We start from the raw sequence: 22,703 nt of genomic DNA on the forward strand, positions 1-22,703 counted from the left end.
AAGCAGGACTTCGGGTCATGTCTCTGTCCTTCTGCTGCTCATTATACCTGATGGAAAGTATCTGCTTGTACTGATATGATGGTGTGGCCTGGCCTGTCATGACAGTCATGGACTGGTACTGCAGGCTTTGCTCTTCCTCTCTTTTTTGTCTGTTTTGTTCATCAGTGTATTACAGCACACCTACAACAGTGTCTCAGGCATAGTAAGTGCACAATAATTACTTATTGAACAAAGGAATGATTAAACACTGCCCTTCTACTAAGATGCTACCCAAGGAGAAAATGAGGACAAAGGCATGGGAGAAAAAGCAGTGAGTGGACTGAGTCAGTGGTACAGCTGGTCCTCCGTAGCCATCTCCCATAGAGACACTTTGCTCATTACCATCTCGTGTATTTGCCACCCAAAACGCTCAACAAATACCAAAAGTTTGTAGAGGAAGCTCACAAAATCCACACTGACAGCCTCTAGGCATGAGTTTGCAGAAGAAATACAAATCACAAAGCAGGGACTGGCAAAACATTTTTCTGGTTAGAATTCATAAAACATTATTAGTTGCATATTTGGGATTTATTGCTTCGTATGTAACAAGATTTACTGGCAGTTTTGCAGATAATTTAGAACCTAAAGCACTGTCTAACACAAAGGCCTACTTCCAAAGGAAAGGTCTATGCTTCTTATGTCTAGAATATTTTGTGGTTAGCTATTTTAAACGGTAAAATGTACCTTTTAATAAAACAGGAATGTACCTGGGGTTTTAGAAAGTCTGCCTTCATTTAGATAAAAGCACTTTGAAATATAATAGGGCTTATAGTATCAACCCTTCCCCCATTTCATCAAGGAGTAAAGTCTGAGTCTCTCATAGGCCACACATCCATCCAAAGGCACTGAGGAGGAATATATTTCCCAGAGGCAAACACCTTGGCACCACTTCCTTCCATGTCTGCTCTCCTGTGCCATGAGGGTCAGGGAAACAAAAATTATCACTTTCAAAGTTTTGTAATTTCTTCTAGAGATCGTTGGCAGTGGGAATAAAAAATATACTAACATCTAATTTTATCCTTCTCAATTTATTCACCCCTAGGGCTTTATCCTCCCAACAATTAGCTAAGTTATCATTCTGTTCTGTGGCAAGGGGCCTTTCTTATTTGCTATTCTGTTTTCTTCCTGCACTTCACTTTGATTTATAGTAAAATTCCAGCCTCACCATTCCAACCCTTAATACAAAAAGAGAAGTGTTTTACATTTAAAAGAAAATGATTTCCTCCCTCAATAAGCCACGTTTTCTACACTAGTTTCTTTCTAGGCACTCGAAAACATTTAATTTAAAACTTAGAGAAAAAAGAAATGACCCTTTGTTCTTGATTGCATGAATTTACCTTCTCGTTAAACCAATGAATCATAGGAGCAAGTTTTATTGAGAACAAAATGTATTCTCTTTATATATCAAAATTATGATCCCTATTGTATCAATAACAAAGAAAAGACATAAAAAAATATAAAATCTAGGTGGTTATATGAGGAACTCTACAAATGTGAAAATTGGAGAAGAATGCTATAAAATGTGGACAGTAGTATGAATTATCAAGGAAGAATGCCATTAAATAAAAACATTGAAGAGATAAAATCAGAAAAAGCAAACAAGAATTAGGAGCATCTTGCAGAAGTCATAAAAGGAAATAGAAAACTATTATTTTAAAGTGCCAGAGTAAGATGTGTTATAGCAATTTTAAAAGTCAGAAAGTATGTAAATTTTGGTAGCAATTTTTGTGATGCTGGCTCCTCATAAAATGTGTTCAACAGTGCTACAAGTTATATTTGCAAACATATAATAAAAATATAATAAATTAATAAGGAATATTCACTACCGCTTCTACATCTAGACACTACATATAGTGTCTACCTATTTATTTTTTGGTATTAGATCATATTAAGGGTCTCTATTTTGTCTGGTAGTAAGAGTGTATATACTTGACTATGACCTTTAGTTACACAGGTAAAGAATGAAACCATAATTTAGGCAATACAGTATTTTCGATTTCCATGTAAATATCATTTAATTATCTCAGAAACAGTGACTAGGTTTATTCTAGGAACTTAACTGAACCAGATGATCCTTCAGTGGCCCAAATAGCCTAATTTATCAAATTAAAACTTCATACAGTATTATTGCTATCATTCACAGAGAAATCCAACTATTATAAATGATTACAATCAGTATGACATCTTACACTGTCACAACCGAAAACAGCTTGTAAATGTAAAGGTGGCTTTATCTTGGGCGTTCAACCTGCAATTAAGGAATTCAAATGTGCTGTTCTTTTGAAATGTCTGTGCTGTTTTTATTCTTTTTTAAACTGGCCCAAATCTTTAAGACTTTCATATGATTGAATTTTTTTTCTTTCTTTTTTTTTTTTTTTTCCTGAGATGGAGTCTTGCTATGTTGCTCAGGCTGGAGTGCAGTTGCTCGACCTCAGCTCACTGCAACCTCCACCTCTCAGGTTCAAGCGATTCTCCTAGTCTCAGTCTACCGGGTAGCTGGGATTACAGGCGTGCATCACCATGCCCGGCTAATTTTTGTATTTTTTAGTAGAGACTTGGTTTCGCCATGTTGGCCAGGCTGGTCTTGAACTCCTGACCTCAGATGATCTGCCTGTCTTGGCCTCCCAAAGTGCTGGGATTACAGGCGTGAGCCACCGTGCCCAGCCTCATATGGTTGGATTTTATTTATTTATTTATTTATTTATTTATTTGAGATGGAGTCTTACTCTGTAGCCCAGGCTGGAGTGAAGTGCTACAATCTCGGTTCACTGCAACCTCCACCACCCAGGTTCAAGTGACTCTCCTGCCTCAGCCTCCCAAGTAGCTGGGATTACAGGCACGTGCCACCATGCCGGGCTAAGTTTTGTATTTTTAGTGGAGATGGAGTTTCACCATGTTGGCCAGGCTGGTCTCAAACTCCCAATCTCAGGTGATCTGCCTGTGGTTTTTCTTTTTTCTTTCTTTTTTTTTTTTTTTTTTTTTTTTTGAGACAGTCTTGCTCTGTTGCCCAGGCTGGAGTACAGTGGCTTGATCTTGGCTCACTGCAACCTCTGCCTCCCAGATTCAAGTGATTCTCCTGCCTCAGCCTCCCAAGTAGCTGGGACTACAGGCACACACCACCTAACCTGGTTAATTTACTTTTATTTTTATTTTTAGTTATGTATTTTTTTTGACAGTCTCGCTCAGTCACCCAGACTGGAGTTCAGTGGTGCAATCTCGACTCGCTGCAACATCTGCCTCCTGGGTTCAAGTGATTCTTCTGCCTCAGCCTCTCGAGTAGCTGGGGCTACAGGCATGTACCACCATGCCCAGCTAACTTTTGTACTTTTAGTAGAAACAGGGTTTCACCATATTGGCCAGGCTGGTCTCAAACTCCTGACTACCCGCCTCAGCCTCTCAAAGTACTGGGATTACAGGTGTGAGCCACCACGCCTGGCCCAGATTTTAATTTTTATACAGCAATATGTATTGCTTATTCAGGTTCAGTATATCCTTAAGTTTTGAAGTCACTGAAGAAGTCACATTTATGAAAATCAGCTTAGTTTTATTGTTTCATTCTTGTGATGATACATTTTCCAGATATACTGAAATGGAACAGAAATATCAAAACATGTAAGACCGTCTTGGGACAATTCTATTAGATTCTGCCATACTGAAAGCTGCCATGTCAGACAATGCACTTTTCACTCGTACAAGTAATCCAGTATAATATTGCTTATTTTAAAAATAGATCTACAGTTCTTTAAATTTTAATGTGTCAATATTTCAAATTCATCTTTGAATATTTTCTGACCATCAGTATCAAAAGAATGAAACAGAGAAACTAAGCTGATTTTCATAAATGTGACTTCTTCAGTGACTTCAATAACACAATAACTTAATAACTCACTCATCTTTACCTTAATAGTTATCTATTGGTAAGTGGCAAATTTAAATATTTGAGACAGGAGGAGCAATAATTTAAATGATTAACAATGTTATAAGCCCCATCTACTAAGATCAATAAGTAAATCAATGAGCAATGAATAACAATGTTAATAACTTGTAAGAATTTGAAGAAAGCTAATTCTCATCATTTTATAAACAAGCATTTAAGGAGGATTTGTTAAGCAGTAGATTCAGTTTTGAGTTACATTTTTGGAAGATAATTGCCTTAATATGTGATTATCATTGAAGAACATTTCAAATAATCCAGTGGAGCTAAAGGGATTAAAAATAATAAATGGAGGAAAGAAAGTTTAAGAAAGAATGTTTTTGTTGTTTCAATCTGAGGAAGGGTAGGGTATCAAAAAAGAGGTGATATAAACTTGATGAGAGATTAGGTTGCTATGATAGCATCGGACATCCCAGTTTTCACTAAAAGGATATTACTTGGTGAAAGGAACAGAAGCAAAAAGCTGAAATCTTGCACTTTTTTTCTCTTAATCTGTGGACATGGGAAGCAAATAATAAATGGAGATGACTGGAGAAGCAAGGGAATTTGAGACATGAAATTATTGGAATATGGACAATGTACAAAAATTTTGTATTGAATGAAATATTGCATTTTATTTATTTCACATGATTCAAAATAGCAATTTTCAGCATAGCTTACCATATTACTGCTGGTGCTTTAAGTTAAGAACAGTGAGGATATAAAAGTCTTTTTCTTAATGGTAATATATACTGAAAGGAAGTGAAGTTGAAAGGCAGAATGTATTTAAATATGGTTAGCGTTTTGTGTGTAATCTACGAAAAATAAACTGAAATTCCACTTGTAATTACAATCCTCCTATAAAGGAAAATGTGCCTGTTGAAAGAGGTAATATATTCTGTTTAATGTGGTACTCATTTGAGAATTCAAATATCTGAATTTTAGTCACTTTTCAGTTACTTAACTTTCCCAGTGTTTCAATTTCCGACTAGCAAGCCAGGGAGGATAATGTTCTTGCCTCCTGGAAACATTGTAAGGATACCTTTTTATCCTGCACAATTTAATACAAAATGTCCTGAGAACGTTATGTATTTATTTATTTATTTTTTGTAATTTGAAAAATACTCAAGCGGTTATTGCTTGCTTACGCTATTTTCTTTATTCCCCAAATGCATTTAACTTATTTAACTGGAATATGGCTTACTACTTTCATTCCCATTACAAGTCTCAAACTCATTCCTTTTGAATTGTGTTTTTCTTGTTTGCCCAGCCAACTGAATGCTGCATGTTTATTATTTGAAACTCAACACTGAATCACCCTCTCAGGAAGGGCATGCTGCACGCCAAGCTTTTGAACAAATATGTAGGAACAGGACTCTGACTTATAGACAGTTCCTTAGCTTTACTTTAATTTTTCTTTTATTTTCACTGACAGTAAAATTTTCTGGAGAGTACAATCAAGATAGTGTATTATTAGAAATAACATTAATAGAAGCTTGGTCAGAAATGATAATAGTCATAATAAGCATCTCTCTTACCAAGGCATTCCACACAGAGAGATCACAGCACAATAAATAAAGGATTTCTCATTTACCACACAACAAATAAAACAATTGCAATAACAAAAATGTGATTTCATAAATGTTCTTATACTAAAAATAAAAGCAAAAATATGAGATCATGCACTGGAGACAAAAGCTAAAAATGAATAGTTATAACAAAAAAAGACAACATTCCAAAAGATTAAAATGTTCAAGTATTGTGAGAGGAAAGGGGGAAGATTCAAAATAGAATGGGTTCAGAATAAGTCAATTATATTTACTATCCTAGGAGAGACACTGACATAATTGTTTTTAGCCAGTAATATTTTATGCCATTAGAATACATACTGTTATCCATTTAAAGGACAGATTCCATTTCCTTGGAGCATGTTTCATACTACAAGGATAGAATAAAATTGATAGTTTATCCTAATTGTAAGTAGATAATAATATTCTGAGAGAAATATTCTCAGGAACAGGCCAGTGTGATGGCCTGGAATAGTAGGAGCCTGGGAGTCAGGAAACATTGACTTTAGTTCTGTTTTCATCGTTGTCTATAAAAAGTTCATTTGAGATAGCCATCTAATAAATAACCTTCAAGATATTTCTCAGTCCTGAAATAAACTTTCACTTTATGTTTCGATTTTGCTGTAAGAGTTCAACTATTGGGGCTAGTAGAAAGTAGCAAAAATAACAATAAAATAGCCTAACAATTTCAATGATTCTTAATTTCTAAAAAGTTATTGAAAAAAAGTGGGATCACTTAATGGAATTAAGAATTGTATAATGCTTTAGTGGGGTTGTTCATACAACATAATAATTCTTCCCCAACAAAACTAATCTAAGCAGAGCAGTGCCTTTACACTTTGTGGTTCAATAGTATATCAGATATGAACAGTGGCTAGTTTCTACATGATTAGGAAAAACATGTCTGTCATGGGAGTAAAAAAATAAAATTTGTTTGTTAAATTACACATAAATATAAGGTACAAATGTATTTTTAAAATACAGATTAAAATAATCACACTTGCATTGTGTACATACGAAAATACAGTATTTAATATTCAATATACACAGACACATTTATGATAAATGCAACTATTTGGCAATGCCAGTTCTTTCAGGTTTTGTTGTTGTTGTTGTTGTTGTTCCCTATTTCCATAAACATGGAAACAAAAATGCTTCGCTAAAATCTCCTAGCTCTGGCGGACATCTTGAAGCAGTTTGTTAATCTCTGCCACCAGTTCACTGGCATCCATGAGTTCGTGTTTCCCATCATTGAGGTGGTTGAGCACATTGTCAAAATCATCTTCTTCATAATTTTCAGGGATCTCCTCCATGGCTGGCAGCCATTTTGAAGAAGGCTGCACACTGGAGTGAGTTCCAAGTGGCGGCCCACAGTTGTTGGTGGGATTTTGAAAATGTGTACTGGCTGCCCATGCCGCTACCCCCTGTGGGTAACCCACAGTTTTGGCTGGCAAGGGTCCCTTCCTGCGTTCCAGGGAATTGGACCGATCCACCTCACTGCATTCAGAATAGGTGTCCAGGGAAGGGGGTAAGAGACGCTGGAACACGCTGCTCATTTCCGAGAGCAGAGATGATGTGCTGGTATCCCCAGTGTCCTCATCGTTTGGGGAGTCCTTTCCAAAGGTAGAAAAACTCTTCTTCTTTTCACCGGAATCTGCAGGCTGAGCGTCATCCTCAAGACTCTGATGTGGATGCTGCTGCTGTGGTTGTGTTGGGAATTCTTCCCCTGGAATGAACATGTTACTCCTATAATCGGAAGATGGTGAGGGCAGTGGTGGCATCCAGCACTGGTCAGAGTGTCCCAGGACCCTGCACTCCTCCGTGCAGAGCCTCATAGCTGCACTCAAGAAAAACAATGGGGTTTCATTATTATACTTAGCACGATTCAAAATAATGCAAAAATATAGTTTTATAATAAAAAATAGAATGAGACAGTTTTAAACTATTGCCATGATGCCAACCTATTATTATACACATAAACTGGACTACAATTATGGCTTTAATTTGAACACTAGTTTTATAGACCTCCATAAGTGTTATCTTCTGGTGTGTTTTTTTCCTTATTGGTCAAATAAGAATATTCTGCTACTCGAATAATGAGAAGACGGGTTGATAACGTATACGTGGGAAGAACTAGGTGTCAGTGATGAAATAAGTACTGATCATAAATTCTAAAGAACAGACTTGTAAGGTGAAACCTATAACTTTAGAATGCCACTCATATAATTCTTGTGTAATACATACCTTTGTGTAACTTTCTCAATATTACTTTAGTTTTAATGGAAGCAATGAGAATATAATAAGCTATAAGGTAATCATACTTATTAATCTCTCTTAAAGATATTACAAATTATTTATGAATTTATTACTTAAAACAGTAGTGAAAAGTATCCTGAGCTACTGGGTGGTCATCTGCAATTACCCTCTTAAGAAGTTTTCTTTTAAAGATTCAAAATATATCGATATTCAAATATACGAAAATGTCATCAAAAGATGAAGAATATGAAAAATTCAATCTTTAGTTCTTACAGATGTTCTAATGCTCTATTGGAATATGAGTGGCCACACTCATAGGAAAAAGAATAGATGATATGAGAAAAGCAGGAAAATAAAAAGGAAAAAACCCCTCTATATTTGGCAAATACAATAACTAAGATACATGACAAGGAAATGAAAAGATGTAAAATATACTCTACAAACCATTGACTTATTTCAGTGAGAAGTAAGTCTCTTCAGCATTATGATTTCATTTTAGAGCAAATAGCAGAATGCAGAAAATGCAAAATAATTCTCTTAGATTTAAAACAACATTAGGTTGTTATTAGCTATACGTATATATTAAGAGCTAATTTTGTAGATCCATTTATTTTAGGAAGATTCGTCTTCCTCCGAAATAATTGCTAAAAGGGTGATTCTTGAAGGAAGCCCGTTCCCTTATTAGAGGAAAGAAGTTGTCTATTGCAGTTACTGTGGTATCACTAGCAACTGGTAAAGTGCCTTCATACAGTAGGTATTCACTACATGTTTTCTAAATAAAACATGAAGAAAATAATGTTAACTTTCTGAAAAAAAAAAAAAAAGAAGTAATGGTCTTTGATTGAAGGGGTAGAAATTGCTGCTTTTCTCTGCTTGAATCTTTGAGATAATTCTGTTCTTAAACTGCAAGAGTCCCAAATATGGACCTCAAGTTTTAATGAAAAAGGGGATAATTTGAGGAACAAAATGAGATCAAGTATTGTGAGTGAGAAAAAAGCTGAATCACTAAGAAAGCTAGAAATACAATGAAGCAGAAAAAAAGTGGAGAAAAGTGTGAACATCAATTCCATGTGAATCAAGGTGGGGAAAGAGAAAGAGGGTAAGCATGAAGAAAAATTGTGCTATTTGTTATGAACGGTTACATTTAAATAGACAAGGATGATTTAAGAATAAAAGCTTGTCTAGATTTCCTGACTTCATGCATTATTACTACTTGGAAATATTTACTAACTTTTTTTTTTTTTTTTTTTTTTTAATCTGATGTGGACAAAACGAAAGGGGTTGAAAGTCATTGGAATAATTTAATAGCAATGAGGTTTTCTCAGCAGCGAAATAATAATCATAGTGGTAATGATTTTTTTTGCCTTCTTAATTCCCCAGGTCTCTGAAAATGGAACTTAGACCTGTCTCTATTGTCTTTCTCATATCCTGTTAGAAGGAAGAAGAACAGACCTGCTGACACCACTTCATTTATTTTCTATCCTTTAACTCAGTAGTTTTAGGCTTGGGAAGGGCTTAGTTGTTTGATTCACTTTATTTTAATGCTTAATGATTGGAGGGAAATGATAAATTACATGGGCTTCTAAGAATACTGAAAACGACCTAGTTTTCTAAAGACCTAAATATAATACACATAAAACAACAATACAGTGCAAAAATACAATCTAGGTAACTAACGCAATCTGAAAGTTCATGCTCAAAAATAAGTTTGGTCATAGAAATTTTTAAACAGTGAATGTTATTTGCAACTTCATCCCAATAAGTAAGTGGAGCTTTAATTATAAAATAATAAATTAACTTAAAAATGAAAAATAATAAGAAACATTGATGAGGAAACACTAATGGAGGGAAGGATGACAAAAAAATAAGAGAAAGAGAAGAGTAATGGTGCAGAAGAGGGCATTTCTTGCAACTTCATTGATATTGTCAACCTTGTCCCCAGGGACTTGACTGAAAACATTCTCAATCTGTAAGTAATTTAGTGCCGCAAATGTTCCATACTATATCCCAGTGATCAGGGCTTGTTGACAAGTAGTCCAAGTGGCTAATCTTTCTGTTGCTCCTTGAAAGCTCTGCTAGGTAGTTAGGTGTCCTCTGGGGAGGGGGCACATGGTGAAAGGAGAGCATCTTCTTTACCACTAGAAGACTATGGATTTTGTCACTGCACTGCACCTTATTGGTAGGGCACAAAGCAGATATATAAGAAATATGTATGCTTTGCTTCTATCAAGCCATTAGTAATCAGGTGATCAATCAGTTATCCATTAGGAGTCTGCTACATGTGAAGTGCAACAATAGCACCCCGCCCTCAAAAGTTTTAAAAAGATATAGCTATTAATAAAGTGTAGCAAATGGGGTCATAAGCACAAGTAAAGTGTCAAATTAGATGATGCTAAGGGCATGTCAAGAAAGGAAAAAAAAGTGGAGGTGAAGCTGAAATAGTTAAAGAAAGACAAACTTTGAAAGATGAATAGGAGTCAGTTACACAAAGTGATGAGAAGGCAGCTTTTCAGGTAGGAAGGACACCATGAGTAAAGCATCAGTGTGTGAAGTGAGGAGATGCTTCTAGCTATAACAAAAGATACAAAGATGGCAACATAGGAGAGTTAATAAGTTAAGAGAGGATCCCATTGCCCTTTGAATGCCAAGATAAATAGTTTATTTAGTTCAGTGTTGCTGGGCAACAAGTATTGATTTTGAGCAAAAAAATGTAGATTAAAATGTTCGCGCCGGGCGCGGTGGCTCAAGCCTGTAATCCCAGCACTTTGGGAGGCCGAGACGGGCGGATCACGAGGTCAGGAGATCGAGACCATCCTGGCTAACAGGGTGAAACCCCGTCTCTATTAAGAAATACAAAAAAAAACCTAGCCGGGCGAGGTGGCGGGCGCCTGTAGTCCCAGCTACTCGGGAGGCTGAGGCCGGAGAATGGCGTGAACCCGGGAGGCGGAGCTTGCAGTGAGCTGAGATCCGGCCACTGCACTCCAGCCTGGGCGACAGAGCGAGACTCCGTCTCAAAAAAAAAAAAAAAAAATGTTCTCAAAATGTTGTTCAAGCTGTATGAAAGAAAGATTTGACAAAGGGAGGAACTACTAGAGAGTGAATATCAGTTTGCACACTGATACACTAAACTAGTCATGGAAGAAAGGCCAGAACGGATGGGCTTTCATGGATACCTGCCATGAGAAAGGAGAGAACATAGAATTTTAAAAGAATGTTTAAAGTAAGTAATCAGAGATGACAGACTGATGAAAAGTGGATTGGACTCAATCAAGAAAAATGAGTATCACAAGAAACAAAATCAAACGGCTGTATGAATCATCTTGGTGAAATGAATGCAATGGAAAATGGGGATTTTTGCAGGCATATGCTTAGTGTTATAGTTCAAAGTTGAATGAGTAAGAAAGTATGTTGGCAAACATGAGCCAACAGACAAAAAATGCATACCGATTTAACTGCTCAAAATGCAGGATATTTGTGTGGGAATTAATAGCATGAATGACCAGAAATGACCCTGTTGGCAGGCAGTGCAACATAACATAATCTGTATTTGTTCAAAGTCTAAGGCAGAAAAACAGTTGGACCAAGACACTTTAGTCCTAGAAATATAAATGCTTTGGAAACTGTGCTGATCTCTTTTAATGGCATTCAGATGTGGACTTACATTTTTCTCTACTTGGGATATTTCCTGGGAATATAAATTTACAAAGCACAGGCTTTACACTCTAATGTGCCTCCAGAAGTTGCCAGGTTAAATAATAAACTGGAATATGTGTCATCAAAATTATATAAATAAGGGGTAGCTATCTTTGTATAGATACTCATATCACGTATTGGAGTCTATAGTAGTCAAACATGAATATACTTTGTGGCCCATTGGTGACCTCCTGGTGCTCTATGCCTCCAGGATAGCTTTGACCACACCTCAGATGGAGGCAGGTACCTAGTAAGGCAGAAATGTATCTACTGTAATATATTTTGTTGTAATACAGTGTTATGCATGAGCAAAATAACTCTCCAACCACACCCACAGTTAAATGTGTTGTGCAAATATGAGATTGTTTTTTAAAAAAATTATCTCATAATAAGTGGAATTATTAATGATGATATAAAGGTGAACTCCTAATTTTGAAAAGAAATGTGATACTGATGGAGCTTAACGCCACTCACTAAACACAATTCACTGTTTTCTACAGTTTATGTCTACCTATTGTTTCCCCAATGTCATTATTCCTTAACATATATCATTATTATTACAATTACTATTATTATTTACTCCAAGTGCTAGAAAACTTTCTTGCCACAAACTTACATGGAGGTGGCAACTTAGAAAATATAAGAAAAAGTAAAATAACTTAAAAAAAAAAAGAAACTTATAATTAGCTATTAGGTTTATACAATTTCAGAATTAAAAGGGACTTTAGGATCATTTAGTCCCGAAAACGCCAAGATTATGTAATTAGAGCAGCTATTCAGTTAACTATGCTGATAAATTTAAATTTCAATGAATAAACATTATACAAATCTAAAAATATACAATACAATATTGATGTCATGCCCACTATGTTACTTTTCTGTTTAATGAAATGAAATTACATTATTTAAAATCAAGGATTAATACTCAAAATTAGGGTTCTGTCAGGATCACAAAATTGTAGTTTAGCCAACTCCTTTATTACACAGGTAAGAATAATGAAACTGATTCTCTTTGAGCAACGTGTCTGATTCTAAATATATTCCACTAAATTTTCAGAGATTTATCTTCAAATTGGCCAAGAAAGTCTATGCATTAAAAACAGAAACAAAAACCGGACACCATGATTGTGCAAACAGGCTCTCAGGTACACTGCATGCCTTATTGTCTCTAGAAGTTCCCCCTATACATTCATCCTGTGAGATGTATTATAGTATCTATTACTGTAATAACAGAAGTAAATAATCAACATTTAATAGTTACGGGGTATGTCGTCTCTAGAACATAAGAATATTAGGACACTCTGTTTAAAAACAATTGCTACAACAGCAAAAACCTGTTACTTCACATACTTGATTGATTACTGTTTAAGAGTGTGGGGGTTGTTCCAAATCTCACTCTCCAATGTACATACTGCCTGATTTGAGATGCATTTTCTAACCTTTATAAGTTTCAGTTTCCAAAGCTTAACAACAACAACAACAAAATAGAAGCCTGTTACTACTGTCACTACTACTAATTCCTGGCAAAGCCTTAGAAGAGGCAGTGCAGGTATCAAACTCTGCATGGGCCTGGAGTAAACCTGGGGGCATAGTTGGTAACTACTATTGCTACTACTATTCCTAATATTAACACCGCTCTGGCTACTGCCATCACTACTTCACTTATGAGTGCTCGAGTTTCTATTCACAGTGGTCCTTTGGTATCCAAAGGGGATGGTCCAGGCCCCCTGTGGATACCAAAATTGGGTTGCTTATATAAATTGGTATAGCTGTTACATAGAGCCTATGCACATCCTCCCAAATACTTTAAATCTTCTCTAGGTTACTAAAAATACCTAATAAATGTAAATGCTATATAAATAGCTGTTATACTGTATTGTTTTTTATTTGTTTTTTTAATTGTTGTATTAATATTTTTTATTGTTTAATCCAAATACTTTCGATTAACAGTTGGTTGAATCTATAGATGTGGAACCTGCAGATATGGTATGTCAGCTATATTGATTTTCTTGAATTCCTGTAGCTGTCTGAGGCTCCCTCGTGTTTATTTCCTAAACTCTCTTACTTATCTGTATTTAAAAATAGAGGTGCAGTGGAATTAAGATGGGTGATATTGTGTTGTTCTGTCTTTCATACATCAAATGGCAGTCATTGATCCACATTCAGTGAAACTTGGAAATATAGGTAGCCAAAGGAACACACGTATGTATTCCTAAGGTTGATTTCACATTGAAGTCTTTAGTAGTGGTGCTGCTAGGATAATATAATCAGTATTTACTCAGTTCAGAGAGTTTCTATTGGAGAATTAGAGGGAAGAAACTCCAAGGAAAACGTGGTTCGAAACTTAATAGCATCTTTTCTATCTAGCTGTGTACTTAAAAATTCCACTCTTGGGTCCTTGTTCCTCTTCTACTATAGCAAAATGAAATGTTGGCAAAAATATTCTGTGCTTACCACCTACAAAGATGCATTCCTTCTCCTATTTTTAATGCTTGAAGTGTACAATTTCTAGCGTATTTTAGTCTCTGCTTTTGTGAGTTGGTGCCCATCACAGGAAATGCATCCTCCAAATTACAGTCCAGTTCACCACTGTGCGCCAAAACAGTTTAACTGAATAAAAACCACCACCCCATAATTTTGCAAAGAGTTGCACAACCATGTTCTATGGCTGTATCAGATGAGGTGGAAAGAGGAGGGAAGTGGGTTTTTTTAATTTTTTTTTTCCCCACCCCTTTCTTCTTGTCCTATGAAGCTGTCATGCTTACTCTTTCTCTTCCAACAGCTTAATGAAATTTAAGAAAATAGTGTTAAAATGTTTCAGTTTCTGTTCATTACTAAACAGTGACGAATATACTATAAAACATATTATAAATACTTCAGTGCAAGGGACAAATAAATAAGAAATATAAGCATGAGAGAAATTTTTCATTTTACTAGTATCACGGTAGACCTGAAAATAAAGATTTATCTATCACTACCCTCTTACCTGCTGGAATTCTTCCATCTGTGAGAAACAGGTCGCTGAATCCTTCACCCAGCAGCCTATCTATTGGAGAATCTCGCCCCAAATCATAATCACTGTCTCCTGCCTCACTGTCACCACGGCCACTGTCTTTCAAGCTAAATTTGTCCATGTCTTGAAGGGCATATCTGGAAAGATAAATCAGAAAAAAAAAAAAAAAATACAGTTTTTACTCTTCAGCATTTATGCTGAGACTTAATAGGTAACACAAGAATAATTCATACCTATAGCTCCTGGAATATTTGTTTCCTCGAAAACTTGGTCTTGGTTGATATTGCCCCTGGTGAAGCATTGAAAGAAGCTGAGAGACCTGCTGGAAACCAAATAGACAGAACTGATTCCTGGAAACAAGCCTCCAAATACTCACAATCTTTAAGCATGAAAAACAGTTACTTGCTATTTCAAGTAAGTAATTGAACATATTATCTCTATTTAAGATTCGCAAATGCTGGACTGTGGTGGACCATGCAGCTAGCTGCCAACTATAACTAAAATATATCTCAGAGAGATTTGGATGATCTAATACAACTGACTTTTACTTTGTGAAAGAAGACTCCCTTTCAAATAACTGATTTTTTTCTTTATAATTCAGATAAAGTGATCACCTGTAAAAATACATGGAAAATACTGTAAAATACAACACTATAACGCATGTAGTTTAAAAATGTCAGGAAATCTTCCGAACTTGGACAAACATAACATGCATTGAAATAGAAGTCTGAAGGCCTCAATTTTTTAATCTGTTCAGTAAAAACTATAACCTTGAAAAGTAAGCAAGTCTCTACTTTTTGGCTTCCCATTATTTTAATCTGGGAAGTAAGGGGACTTTAACTACATACTCCTTTGTGAGCTTCATATTTATTTTTCAATATTATACATATTACATGCAAGTTAATTACTTAAGGAAAACTAAAAACAGTATGCTGAAGTGTGCATCTTTGCTACATATTCACAATGTAACTTGTATCCTACTAATTTGCACGGTATTAGTATTGTTACTTATTATTGAAAACATTTAAGAACTAGTAAACACAATTCCTGAACACTAACACCTAACATTGCAATGAATTGATGCGGTTTATGATCTTACCTCAACAGCAGGAGTGGCGTGGGTGAGTTCTAATGAGAAATTCTCTGGCACGTGGTTTGATGAGATTGTCACCAGACTGTTGAGTGACTGGTGACTGTTGTGACTCTGCCGGCTGCCCATCTGCCCTCTTTCTAAGGTAGGCGATGAAGATGGAGACGATCTGTGATGAGATCTGATGGGCAGAGTGCCATTTATGGTAGGCACCAATGTGATGTCCCCTTTGTGAATCTGCCGGGATGGCCTTTTTGGGTGGTGCTGGTAAGTTGATTCGGCCACCCTGCAGTTATAAGATCTAGTGTCTTTCTTCTCACGGTTGCACCTAGTTGCAAATAGCACCATAATAACCAACAACACTGCACAAATTGCTCCTAAGGAAATAATTATTATCATGGAGACATCCAAGGATGCCTGGCTTACTGAAGTCATTGCTGTACTTGTCACTGACTCTGCATATTCAAAGATCATGCACTTCAGAAGGACTTTGGTATGTAGCTGAGGATTGCCTTTGTCCTGAATGATAACTGACAGCTCCCATTCTGTGTAGGGAACAGAATCCATGCTGACGTTGGTATGGATGTCACATGATCGTGGATCAATTATGAAGATATTCTCCTCATTACCTGCTACTATGGCGCAGCTGAGTTCAGCATTCACACCAGAGTCTCTGTCAATTGCCCTTATTCTTGTGACATGAAAGCCACTTTCAGCCCCTTTGGGAATGGTGATTTCTGCCGTATTATTGCGCAATGCAGGCCCTATAACCACAGGAATGTTGTCATTTTCATCAATAATGGTGAGCACAACTGTGGTATTGCTTACCAGCTGCTTTGGGCTTCCTCCATCTCTCGCTTCTACCACAAAAGTGATCTGGCTCACTTCTTCGTGATCAAAGATTCTGAGGGCATAGATGGCTCCATTAGATGGGTCAATAGTTACATACGTAGTTATGGAACTTCCTAGAATAAAACTCTCCAAGATGGTGTATGTCACTTGCCCATTTTCTCCAAGATCAGGATCTGTGGCTGTAACAGTGGTGATATATGCCCCCGGCGAGTTATTTTCTGAAATTACAAATTCATATCGGCTTCTCTGGAAGTGGGGTGGATTGTCATTGATATCATTGATTTGAACTGTAAAATGTTTCACTGTAGAGAGACTGGGTGTCCCCTTGTCCTCAGCGATTACAGTCAAACTATATTCAGATCTCTTTTCTCTATCCAGTGTGGCATTGGTTAAGATTAAATAATTGTTTTCATATGTCTTCTGAAGTTTAAAGTGACCATGTCCATGAAGCTTACAAACTATTTCTCCATTCAGCCCAGAATCCTTGTCCTGAACTCTGACCAAAGCAACAAATGTATCAATAGGATCCCCTTCAAAAATATAAGATATTTCTTCTTTTCCAGGGGACATGAGGTTGATGTTAATTTCGGGTTTATTGTCATTAACATCCACAACCTTAATGATAATTTTGCAATGGGCTGGGATTGAATTTGGACCCAAATCTTGAGCCTGAACATCAATCTCATAGGATTTGGTGATTTCATAATCCACTTGCTTGAAAAGAGTCAAATGTCCTCTTTCGGAATCAATTTTAAAAGTCTCCATAATTTTGGGAGACACATGACTGCTGAAGGAATATACAATTTTCCCATTAGCGCCCTCATCTGGATCCGTGGCATTCAGATCTAAGAGCAAAGTGCCGACCGGGGAGTTTTCTAAGAGTTGTATTATATAAGATTGCTGCTCAAAAGCAGGGCTGTTGTCATTGGAGTCTGAAATGCTTATTTTTAGTATGGATGAGCCAGACCTCTGAGGTACTCCCATGTCTGAGGCAGTGAGCTGAAGCTCGTAGCTTGACTTCAGCTCCCGATCTAACTCTCTGACCACTATGAGTTCTGCATACTTGGCTCCATCAGTCCTGGTCCGAACCTCAATATTAAAAAAATCATTGGTAGAGAGCGAGTATGTGTGGAGGGAATTTTCCCCAACATCTGGATCAAATGCACTGTCCAGGGGAATGCGAGTCCCAACTGCCGCACTCTCAGATATCTCAATAGGTATGATAGATCTTGAAAACTGAGGAGAATTGTCATTAATATCCAGCACTTCAACTTCAATATGGAAAAGCTGCAGATGCTCTGTGGGTAGAGTGATCACATCAAACTCTATGGAACAGTTCAAGTTTTTCTGGCATAGTTGTTCACGATCAATTGTAGCCCCAATGCTGATTTCCCCATTATCCTCATTTACTACAAGTAGAGGAGAATTTCCCCTCTGCATGGCTCGAAATCGAACAGTAGAAGGATTAGGTAGCTTCAATAAAACATCAGCCACATCCTCCGATAGTCTTGCAATTACTGATCCAACCCTCTGTTCCTCATAAATCCTGTATTTCAAATTCTTGCCCAGTACATCGCGGTTGAAAGATACTATCAGGAGTGCAAAAACAAACCTAAAGTGCATTTTAGCATTCATTTGGTGCATTGGTCAGTTTATGAGGTTTCCCTCACAGAGCAAGTTAAAACAGCAAAGCAATCCCCTCAACTTCCTTTGGCAACTTAAAGCTACATTTGGTACTTGAAACTTGAAAGCGTCTCTTAATAACACAGCACAGCAATTAACAGCTCGCAAACTTTTGTTTTATACACACCGTGTCACGACTTCCAGATACCTTCGGCATGGAGTCCAGTCCTTGCTTTAGTTTGGTCGTTCGTCCTCTTTCCAGGCAGAAGAGTGTCACCTCCGCGTTTTCGCCGTTGTGTAGTCGGAATCCATCTATTGCGGGGTGCCGGTGGAGTCTGCAGTGTGTCTTTCCTGAGAGATTCTTTCTCCCTTTCGCTGCTCGGCTGCAGACTAAACACCCGTGATTGCTGACTCCAGTCTAAAATCTGTACAACTTCACTTCAACTCAGACAAAGCTCTTGCCCAGCGTGTGTTGAATCGCTTCCAGCCAATCAGCGTGCTTCCAAATCAAAAACTGATGGAGTCACCCAAGGAGGGAGGGGGAGAGCGGAGGGTGGGAGAGAGAAAGAGACTGAGAAGGAGGAAGGAGGGGGCGGGGGCGCAAAGGAGAGAAGGGGAGACGGGCTGGTGGGGGCTGGGGGAGGAGATGGGAGCCAGTCCTTCCCTGCTCCTTCCTTCTTCCTCCCCACTCCCCCTCCGCCTTTCAATCTACTGCATTCACTTTCTCTGAGCGTGCCATGACAAAGGGGAGACAAATTACAGAAGAAAAACTTTAAGTCAACTTCTGGTCGCCTTTATTTATATGGCACGTTAAATTGTTCTTGTTTTCTTAATTGCTCTTTCTTCTGCCACAGACGTGTAATCATCTTGCTTTTCATAGTCCTTAAGTGCTAGTTTAACTTAAAATACCTCTAAGTGCGTTTTGTTGGTGGAGGAATTTAATACAATTTGAAAACTTGCTTCTAATTATGCTTCTCAGACCGCCTCCTTCCCCACTCCCTCTGTAAATACTTGGGCCTTGCTCCTTCTAGGAGCACAAGCAGATTGTCTTGGGGCTCTGTTTTTAAAGAACAGAACGAGTAAAGAGGTTTCATTTTCTGTTTTCTTTCATCTTTATTCTTTGAAGATAAGAAAAGGGCTATCTTGCACTCTTGATTTCTCTTAATTGGCAAGACTTAAAGGAGCACCTCAGAATTTGGAACTAATTAACAATATAGCTCTACCTTGAATGACTTCTTCCCTTGAGTTTGGGCTAAACTGTAATATTTCTTTGTCCTGTACTTCAAAAAAAATCCTATTTATCTTGGGTAAAAGACACTGCAAGCTTTAGCATGCCAATTTCTACCAAAAGGCACTGCCTATACATGGCTAGTCTTCGCAGTGAATACTGGGGGGACATGGACTCAATAGTTTACAAGTCAAATTTTTATAATATATGCATTATATTATACTTCATATACGTATTTTAAAAACCCCAAAGCTTGTTTACACTGATAAATCAAATGCCTGAGCTGAAAATTGCATTTTGTGTGCATCAAAATGCTAGGAAGTATCATGGGAGGCTTGTGCTCTATCCAGGTCACAGAAACTGATATGATATTCTTATTTGAAAATAAGATTATTTATGATGTTCTTTCTGCTCTGCAATTCCTTTTAAGTGTATCATCGTGGCTCCATTCTTGCTGGTTTTTTTTTTTTTTTTCATACTTTTTGCATTATTCCTCAGCTGTCTTCATCCGCTCGCATAGTTGCTGTTTCACATAATCTCATTGTTACTTCTTACCATTTTTTCCCCACTCTATTTTGCCCCCCAGAAACATATAAAAAAAGTAATTTTCTGATTTTTCCACTTTGCTTACTCTCAGCAGAGCTCAGCTAAAGTCACTAAGAAGGCTCTTTCCAAAAAAGAAAGCAGAGGAGTCTCAGCGTGAATTCTCCTTCTTTTTAGGCATTCGAAAGCATTTTATAAGCCATTGTCTTTTTTTCTCCCTCCTGAAACCAGTGCTGTGTGGCAAATTGTGCAGAATAGAAATGCCTATAATGAATGTATTTAGTACTGGGTCACGCTGATGAACATTCTGCCCCCATGAATAATACTGTTTTACAAGTTTGTAGCCCTTTCAAATTGCTGATCCCCAAACCCTATAGGCAAACTAGGAAAACTACCACAAGCAAGGGGGACTTTAGAAACCCATAGCCATCTGGCCTAGATCTCTAACAATCTAGCCAATAATTATATCAATTCAGGCTTTTGCGAACCCCTTTGCAAACACCAAAAGAGCAAAGAAAGGAATTAGTCACTATTCAAAGTTGGGGTGAGAATTCAAAGGTAACCTAATTCCATTAGTTCTAGGAAAATTTTCTTTGAGAATTTGATAAGTCTACCCCCCAAAAAACTCCAAGAGCAATGGATTTGATTACCTTGATACAGATTTTTTTTCCTATGCTTAAAAAGTAAAAATAATAATAAAAAAAAGTCCTTCTTTTATTTCTGACAGTGGGCTTGAATAGAAATAATAATTGTAAAAAAGAGCTTCAGTGTAACGTACTGAAATATTAAATAAGTTGTAAATTAATATATCCTCCAAAATGATATGTTTTTACGAGTAAGTATTTAAAGAACTTGGCATTCTTTCACCAACAATGGCTTTTTTCACTTGTAATATCATCCTTACCACGTATTATTTCATTTTCAGCTTTCCAGTCTCTTCCTGAGAAGTCACATGTATCTACTTGAAAGTGATGTGCTTTTGATTTATCCTTGCTATGCACTGATCTGTTCTTTACACTTTTTTTCCCAAAAGTACAGAATTACAAATAAATCTTTTCTTTGTCATATTATATTTCTAGTTGTAACAATTTAAATTTTCCTCATTTAATATCCCTGAAAAGATAACAAAAAACTATCTCTCAAATTATTTACTATCCATAAAAGGGTTTATATCAGGGGAGAAAAACTGATAAACTTCTATTGGTTGTTATATAATGATGACCTGATTGAACTTCATCCTTCTGGAATTTCATGAAGTCATGAAAAAGTGGTAGACCCTCTAAAATAACTTCTCAGAGAACCAGTAAGGGAGAGTTGATTGAATGTTTCTTAGAGTCCATCCTCTTTTGATATGGCAGTCTTTGTTGACAAAGAAAGGAAGTGGTTCCTCTTGAAGACTGTGCCCTCTTGAGTGATGTTAAGCACAACAGCAAAGTGCTTCTAAGCTCCTACAGGCAAATCGCAGATACATTCACCCTGTTGTGCATATTTTATCTATGAAGCTCCTTTTACCACTTCAGTTTAATTGAGCTGAAAACTGCTAAACCTAGATAAAGGATATCAACCAGCATTTACAATACATCCTTTCACCTCTAATAACACTTTCACCATGCCATTTACTTTTATTACTTTTGTTCTAAGGAAAATTAAGCTTCATAATTCTAAATTTTGAATGATTTTCTTCCTATTCAAGAGGAAAGAAAACCTAGAACTCAATTGTAAGACTCAAATTTATCTGCATTACATAAAGAAAAATGTCTCTTTTGGTACTGGAATACAAGATGAAAGTCACTAAAATTTCTTGCCTACAAGCAGATATGTATTTTGTTTTTTGATTTTTTGCTCTTAATTTATATTTTATTAGAGTACATGAGATAAAAGATAGGGTAATAAATATTCACTTTTATCTCACTATATGTCTTTCCCACCATCAAAACAATGACATGAGACTTACAATCTTCTGGTTGATTGATATAGTTTACAATCTTTCCTCATAGTGTTTGTTGTGAAACATCTTATAGAAGAAAATTATGGTCCTGCTTGACACCATATGGCTGTAACAAGCCTAAATAATTACTCTGCATCCTGGGAAATTAGGGACAAAGGTTTTACCAGACAAAGGTTAGTACAGTTACGGAATTCCAAGGCTTCAGACCTGCTTAAGATAAAGAGCTTGCTTGGCTTTTTGTATGAGCCCAACAACTGTGGGTACCACCTGTTAGCCATTATATAATCCTGGACAAATTATTTAACATCTCTGTAAATGTATAATCCTCTGTGAGATGGGAGTAGTAATTTACTCTAAAAAATTCTTTTAAGAATTTCAGTGACTGAGGCTTTCCACAAAGGCTGGCCCAGTAAACATACAACAAAGGTTAGTTTCCTTTTCTTAACCTGTGTGTGTCTGTTTTCCTCCTAACACTCATTGAAGAAAAAAACAAAATGTGGATTATAGCCACAGAACTTGGTGCATCTTAGACTTTTGGTTTAGATGCATACAAAATTTTATGTTGAAAGGATAAAGCTCTCTTCATCTTGACTTATAAAGGTCACCTGTGAAACATAATTGACAAAACTAATAGTATTGAACTGTGATGGTCTTGAAAACTTGCTGCTTTCCTGAAGAAAATTCCAAGACCTACCAACTATACTCAACTATACCTCCAGGCCCTAAACCATAGAAACATATCTAAAAATACAATTAGAAGTCTACCAGGTGCTTATTTATCTTTTATATTTGATAGTATACACATCTACTGTTTGCCTGTTCTCAAGGCTTTTGCACTAAACAGTTGTTTCTTTAAATATCATGTGAAACTATAGCAGAAAGACAAAAGGATATGATTTGAGGTATTTTGGCAGGGACAAGGAAATATAAAATTTTT

The 22,703-nt window shown here is 36.7% G+C and overlaps 1 protein-coding gene across 5 annotated transcripts; it reads right to left on the reverse strand.

Annotated features, from left to right (window-relative positions):
• Window positions 1-4,560: 4,560 nt before the first annotated feature.
• On the reverse strand, window positions 4,561-18,488 carry PCDH18 (protocadherin 18). 5 transcript variants are annotated; one of them, XM_025386486.1, is made up of 5 exons: window positions 18,235-18,474; window positions 15,582-17,722; window positions 14,716-14,801; window positions 14,456-14,619; window positions 5,332-7,357 (listed from the first exon to the last, which is right to left on the reverse strand). In XM_025386486.1, exons 2-5 carry the CDS (start codon window positions 17,406-17,408, stop codon window positions 6,690-6,692), a joined length of 2,745 nt encoding a protein of 914 aa, XP_025242271.1. In that variant the 5' UTR covers window positions 17,409-17,722; window positions 18,235-18,474; the 3' UTR covers window positions 5,332-6,689. The 5 variants fall into 5 exon arrangements, with proteins under 5 accessions (XP_025242268.1, XP_025242267.1, XP_025242271.1 ...); XM_025386485.1 differs by having other exon boundaries at window positions 14,716-14,804; window positions 18,235-18,472; XM_025386483.1 differs by having other exon boundaries at window positions 4,561-7,357; window positions 15,582-18,488.
• Window positions 18,489-22,703: the final 4,215 nt, after the last annotated feature.

This window comes from Theropithecus gelada, chromosome 5 (assembly GCF_003255815.1).
Source record: "Theropithecus gelada isolate Dixy chromosome 5, Tgel_1.0, whole genome shotgun sequence".
In the NCBI taxonomy this organism is placed as follows: domain Eukaryota; kingdom Metazoa; phylum Chordata; class Mammalia; order Primates; family Cercopithecidae; genus Theropithecus; species Theropithecus gelada.